The 7,011-nt window shown below is 39.5% G+C and overlaps 1 protein-coding gene across 2 annotated transcripts in view; it reads left to right on the top strand.

The window, feature by feature from the left end:
• The first annotated feature begins 3,552 nt into the window (after window positions 1–3,552).
• Window positions 3,553–7,011, top strand: part of LOC127573850 (E3 ubiquitin-protein ligase XIAP-like) — a 35,382-nt gene continuing 31,923 nt past the window's right edge. Inside the window, exons 1-2 of one of the 2 annotated variants that reach the window (XM_052022378.1) lie at window positions 3,553–3,732; window positions 5,939–6,945. In XM_052022378.1, the coding sequence (XP_051878338.1) occupies window positions 6,078–6,945 (868 nt within the window). In that variant the 5' untranslated portion in view covers window positions 3,553–3,732; window positions 5,939–6,077. The remainder of the gene's footprint in view (window positions 3,733–5,938; window positions 6,946–7,011) is intronic. The other variant, XM_052022377.1, reaches the window with a different exon arrangement.

Genomic DNA, 7,011 nt, shown 5'->3' with positions numbered 1-7,011 from the left:
TGGGGAGAATGCACTTCTTTAGCAGAAGGCTGGGAGATTTCTTCATTAATTTTTAAAAATTGGAGATTCTGAAATACTACAGTGTCCAACATCTTAAGACTCCTCCACAATTAGCTCCTAATGTCTTGTTCAAAAAAAAAGTTCAGATTAGTTGCATATTTGCCTTGCTTTCATTCTTTTCCTGCAGAGAGGAATTTAAAACCATGTACAATCCTTTATCTGAAGCTGAACCGTGGTCAAATTAGGTAGCTTTAGTAATCTGTGTAAAGAAATGCAATCTACAAAAAATACACCTTTAAGGATCTGTATATTCCACTACCAAGGTACTGCTGTTTCTCCATTTCATTTAAATATTGACTATCCTAATGAAGGGTCTTGACCTGAAACATTGACTGTTTATTTCTCTCCGATAGATGCTGCCTGACCTGCTGAGTTCCTCCAGCACTTTTTGTGTGTGTTGCTCCAGATTCCAGCATCGGCAGAATCTCTTGTGTCTAAGTATTGACATATATTTATTGATATTGCCCTTCTCTTAAGTGTTTTAGTGAAATTTAATCAAAAATGATCTTCTGAACAATACAAATAGATCACATCCATGGGATTTTCCTTATTTCTTTAACAAATTGTGTATCCTCATGCAGTCCTTTCAGTTACATCATTCGGCATGGATTAGTTGACACATTTCCACCATGTTATCCAGGTGAAACTCTGCACCATTCCTTTAACAACAACTCTTTTGCGGTCTTAACTGCTTTTCTCTTGTTAAGACAAAACTATTTTACCTTGTTTGTCCAAAGGAAGCAAATGTCATTGCTAAACATTAACCCTTACCAATTTTTATCGATGCACCATAGAAAGCAGGATATCCAGATATATCACGGCTTGGTATGGCAACTGCTCTGCCCGTGACTGCAAGAAACTGCAGAGAGTTGTGGACACAGCTCAGCACATCACAGAAATCAGCCTCCCCTCCAAGGACTCTGTCTGTACTTCTGCCTCGGTAAAGCAGCCAGCATAATCAAAGACACCACCCACCCCAGAAATTCTCTCTTCTCCCTTTCCCATTGGACAGAAAATACAAAAGCCTGAAAGCACGCAACATCAGACTCAAGGACAGCTTCTAACCCACTGTTATACAATTGAATGGTTCCCGAGTATGATAAGATGGACTCTTGACTTCACATTCTACCTTGTTTTGACTTTGAACCTCATTGTCTACCTGCACTGCACTTTCTCTGTAGCTGTTACACCTTATTCTGCATTCTGTTATTGTTTTACCTTGTACTAGCTCGATGCACTGTGTAATGAATTAATCTGTATGAATGGTATGCAAGACAAGTTTTTCACTTTACCTCAATACCTCAGGTTTATTATCACTGACATTTGTTGTGAAATTTGTTGTTTTCTGGCAGCAGTGCAGTGCAAGACATAAAAATTACTATGTTACCAAAATAAATAAATAGTGCAAAAGAGGAATAATGAGATACTGTTCATCGGTTCATGAAACATTCAGAAGTCTGATGGCAGAGGGGAAGAAACAGTTCCTAAAATGTTCAGTGTGGGTCTTCAGCCTCCTGTACCTCCTCCAATTCCAGTTCCAAATAATGTTGACATTTGTTGTCCATCACCCAGTGCCCCTGAACTAAGGAGGCAGTTAAAAGTCAAGTGGGTCTATAATCACAGACCATTCCAAGAAAATACAGCAGATATTCTTCCCTGAAGGAAATTCATGAACCAGATGGAGGTTTATTTTAAATTCCAATCTGGTATTTTCATAGTTACCAAGACTAAGACTAGATTTTTAAAAAATATTTTTATTTAAGCTATTATAGTGGGATTAGTGTCTCTAGATCAAAGATCTGGAGTTCATAGAGTTATACAGCAGGGAAACAGGCCCTTTGGCCCAACTTGTCCACACTGACTATGTTGCCCAGCAAGCTAGTTCTGTCCATTAGTTCAATGTCTGCACAACTATATCCATTGCAATGATCTCTTTGCTAATTTCTAATGTTCTGCAAGTTCAATAATTTCATTAAATTCCAATTTGGCCAAAACTCTGATGTGGCATATATTCTTCTGCACCAACTTCCATCCACCCCTCACATCAAGTTTGCAATGTTGGAGTTACTTTCACCCACATAAGAAGATGAGCTTTACACAACATATCCATGCAGTTATAAAGACTGCCTATTTTCACGTCCCTGATACTATCCACTTCCAACCCTATTTCAGCCCATCTGTCGCCAAAATCCTCATTGATGCCATTGTTATTTCAAACTTGAGAACTTCATCACACTATTTTCTGGTTCCCTTGTTTTATTGGATAATCAAAATCACTATTGCCTCTGTCCCAATCCCACTGTCCTCTTCAACTATCAGCACATACACTCGATGGCATACATTGTCTCCCTGTTAAACAGCACCTGGAATTCAATGTTTACACCCTTGTTTTAAAAATCCTTTTGTGGTCTTGCCCCTTCTTTGTGTCTAATCTCCTCCAACTCTAAAATGCTCCAAGGGTAGCTGTGATCCTGTAATAGTCATTATTGGATTCAAATACTTCAACATTTTCAGTTGTGTCTTCAGTTATCAAAGCTAAAGTTTTGGATTTGCTCCTGTACACCCCTCCATCTTTTCATCTCCACCTGCATTAAGACTCAAACCAACCACTCAAACAGATTTTGACCATTTACCTGTGTTTTTACTTTCATGTCTTGGGATCATTTGCCTCTTTTTATCCCCCTCTTGTTTGCTTCTACCTGTCTCTCACTTGCCACTGTCGCCAAACTCCACCCCAACTGCTCACCCACATGGCTCGTTCTGCCTATCAGCCATCCTTGGTCCACCTATCACCTACCAGCCCTCCCCCTCTCCTCTTTGTACCAGCTATCTTCCCTCTCCACTCTCAGTCCTGATGCAGGGTCTCGACCTGAAACATCGACAACTCTTCCCGCCCCCCGATGCAGCTCAACCTGCTGAGTTCCTCCAGCAATGTTTTTCGCTCCAGATTCCAGCATCTGCAGTCTCCTGTTTCCATCTTAAAGAATACAAAACAAATCAAACCTGAATTATAAAAAAAATCTGAAGAAGTTACAATTTACTTCCCACGTCGATTTAGCACCTGCAAGCGGTGCCAATGTGACCCGAAAAACTGTGTCTTGATAGATCAGTTGAAGGTAGATGTTTGTAGTCTAATGAGTAACGGGGGCATTTCATAACCTTGTACAAAATAATTGTTGCGACCAAAATTAAACTCAGTGTTACTTTGTGAATTAAATTGGGTGCCACTTTAAGGTTGATTCATATGACGTGATGGCACTGGAAGATCCGTGAGATTTCCAAATGACCTTCTCTGGAAACGGACGTAAACCACCGCCACCTCAAGAGTAACGATTCATAACGAAGGCGACCGCCAATCAGGAGCCGTGACGGTGATAGACATTATTTCTGAACAATGGGATTAGAGCGTCCCGGATTTTCTGTCCAATCGCTGCCCTCCGCCTGCGGCTCTCGTAAACCCATTGAGGTTTTTTTCCCCCCGTTCCGTCACGTGACGCATTCCAGGAGTTCCCCAACCCTCCCCCAGTTGGGCCTACGGACGGTGTCAGCTGGTGTTAGTGACTCGTGTCCTTGTCGGTGTTGCGCAAACTACCTGTGGGGCGAAAAGGCAGTCCGTCCTGGTCAGGACAGAGATGTTCAGTTTAAATGTTTGAGAAGGAAAGCAAAATTGAGGTAAATTCCTGTGTCTGATTCTTTGGAATTCGGTCGTCACTGCTGCCTGTAAATTAGCTTCACAATTAAACTGATCCACCTTGTTCATCTGTCGAGCCGCGCCTTGCTGAAGCATTAGTCCTTGTTCTTAGGGAAATGGTCTCACATTTTCTGCGTTGTTATGACGAATAGGTGTAGTTATGTGTTTTTGGTCTTTATAATATTATAGGATTTGTGATCAAGACAATTTAAGCGTTTTGAATGAATGGTAAACGATGGTTGTAATGTGCGCTTTAACAGCAGGTTTTCATTACTGTTGCAGAAAAGAGTTTCTGAAGTAGTTTTACTTCTAGACTTTTGCAGGATTATTATTAGCAAAAGTATAGCTGATACGCATTTGAAATTAAAACGTCACTTTTTAGTTTGGAAGTTATACCCCTTCATTTTGTTTCCATTGATACTTCTAATTTTGGCATATTGGTTAACAATTCTTAATATAGTTATGTTTTTCTGTATAGTTTTAGTGCCAATTTCATTCTGAAGGCTTCAAATGACCTCGAAGGGAAGCATATAATTGAAGTTGTTGTTGGCAAATTCAATTGTATCCTGCCCCTGCTTCTGAGATTGTTGGTTGAAGTCCAACTTATTTACTAATAAAATATTTTGCTGACAGGATATCTGCAGAGAGAGATGGTTTGTTTCAGCGTAGTCTTTGATCAGAACTCTGCTTTGTTAATCATATTTTTAGATTGACCAATCATGGAGTCCTAGTACAACAATAAGCTTTTTTTTTGTCCACATATGCCAAAATTGCCCCATCTATAATAATCCCATTTGCTTGCATTAGGTCATAGCCATGTATCCTTTTCTTATTCAAGTGTCTGTCTAGATACTAATAGATTTTATGATCATACCTTCCTCCAGCACCTTCTTTGGAGTGAATTCCAGATATCAATAACCCACTGTGTACAAATATTTTCCCCTCTGATCCCCTTTCACCGAAAGCAATGCCCGCTTGCCTTGGATACCCTGACAATGGGGAAATCACTGGCAAACCAACTAGGGAAAATAGTCATTCTTGTTTCAGTGTTAAATCACTTAGTCAACTGTTTAACACATGTTCCTTTCCTATTCCAGTGGAAATAATTGCATTGCCTTAATGCGTCTTGCTATGCTTGTGCAAACTTGTTGGGCCAAAGTGTAGATTACCACATGGGCTGTCTGTGCTGTCATCTTACACTACTTGTCAATATCTATCAATTTCAAAACTGCTTTCTAGTTCCTTTTTCAGTAATGTTTTAGTGGTTTGTGGAAGGGATTTCCCCATTTTTGCTCTGGAAGATTTTTTTTGGAATTTCCATTGTTAATGTTTCTACCCACTTGGTACTGACCCACTTTTTATTTTCATGTAACTTTTATTGTGAAAGTCCATGGTCCTGATGGTCTATCTCAGCTCTGCGGAAGGTGGCACTAACCTCAAGTCTCCGAACAGTTTTAGTCCATTACTGGCTGAAGTAATTTTCATCTGTTTTTTTCTGTTGTGTTTATTTCTTTCCTATAATGTATATGAACATGTCTTTTGTTACTATGCTGTTAATTTATTGCCAAATGTCTGTCTAATCAGGCAGGTTGAAAGGAGCAGAGCATTCCCTGCCTGCAAAACAAATGAAAAAAGTTGTTAAACCTGCTAAAACTCTGTTCCTGACATTCAGAATTATCTGCAAACACCAAATAATCAAAATTACAATATATATTCCAAACAAACTGAATATTTAAGTGATCGTGATTGACACTTGCGTCCATCATGACAGTTCCTGTGCTTTGAAATTACTGGACTTGCTCTTCTTGTACCTGGTCAACCAATGTAGCTGCATTGGGCAGATTACCCCATATAAGTGGGGATAAACTGACTGTCTGCACTCTAGTGGACTCCATGATATAAGTGCAGCTATGTAGGACAGCCCTCAAGCTTGGGGAATGCTAAACTTGGCTAATAGATATGAAATACCAGTATTTTCCAGGTGATTCTTGCCTATTAACTTAATAACAGAAAAGTAAATTTTCCTCAACTGTTTCACTTGACTGCTCACAAATACATATTTAAGTCACTGCAAAATGTGCATGCTGTGTAAGGAAATTAAGTGACAAAGTCGAAAGATTTAGTATAAAGTTATTGTATAGTTTGAATTTTAATTATTTGCAATGATGAACTCGTGCTCTTTCATAGATACACATAGTGGAATTGCATTTGGAAGAAGTTGATTCTTATTTTTAAACACCATTTGGAGAGACTCCTGAATACGAAGTACAATCATCCAGGAAGCTACAACTTTATAAACACATAGGATTGCCATATTTTCTTCAGGATGGACATTGCAACGGATTGCAAACAGAATCTTTCAAATGAGATCTATCGACTTGAAACGTTCGTAAACTTTCCATCTGATGTTCCAGTGTGTGAAACAACATTGGCCAGAGCAGGCTTCTTCTATACTGGTTACAAAGACCAGGTTAAATGTTTCAGCTGTGGTGGCACAATAGAAAACTGGCAACATGGTGATTCTGCCGTGAGAAAGCACAGGCAACTTTTCCCAACTTGTCCTTTTATTAATGGTTTAAGGGTAAATGAACAAGTGTCAAACTCTAGTTTTCCAGTTGTGTCTCGTGCTGAGTTTGCAGCTACTGAAAGTCAATGGTCTACGATAAATGGGCCTTCCAGACTTAATAGTAATCATGAACTTTCCCGTGATCCTGTGAGAAGTGGAAGCATTGAAGACATGTCCCATCTACGACCCAGAAATCCTGCCATGTGCAGTGAAGCTGCCAGACTCAAAACCTTCACTAATTGGCCTAGTTATGGCATCGTAACCCCAAGAGAGTTGGCTAAAGCAGGGCTATACTACATTGGCAAAGATGATCAAGTTCAATGCTTCTGTTGCGGTGGATTTTTGAAAAACTGGGAACCTGGAGATCGAACAATGTCTGAGCATAAAAGGCATTTTCCCATGTGCTCTTTTGTTTCTGGCCTTTCAGTTGGAAATGTACCAATTGATTCAAATTGTGGCACAGGAGATGTTAACCAGCACTTAAATGATGAACCAAAAGCTAGCTTTTTTCATCTCCCCAAACACCCAGAAAAACAGTCTTTCAATTCTCGGCTTCAAACTTTCAAACACGGAATGTATTTTCCACTTGATGTTGAAGACCTTGCTGGAGCTGGATTTTACAGCACAGGTACTGTAAATCTCAATGCATAATTTGATTATTGAACATTCTATCTGTAAAATTGCAGCAATCATT

Source organism: Pristis pectinata, chromosome 8, assembly GCF_009764475.1.
Source record: "Pristis pectinata isolate sPriPec2 chromosome 8, sPriPec2.1.pri, whole genome shotgun sequence".
Taxonomy (NCBI): Eukaryota; Metazoa; Chordata; class Chondrichthyes; order Rhinopristiformes; family Pristidae; genus Pristis; species Pristis pectinata.
The sequence above is the reverse complement of the archived record's forward strand: the minus strand, read 5'-3'. Positions and strand labels throughout refer to the sequence as shown.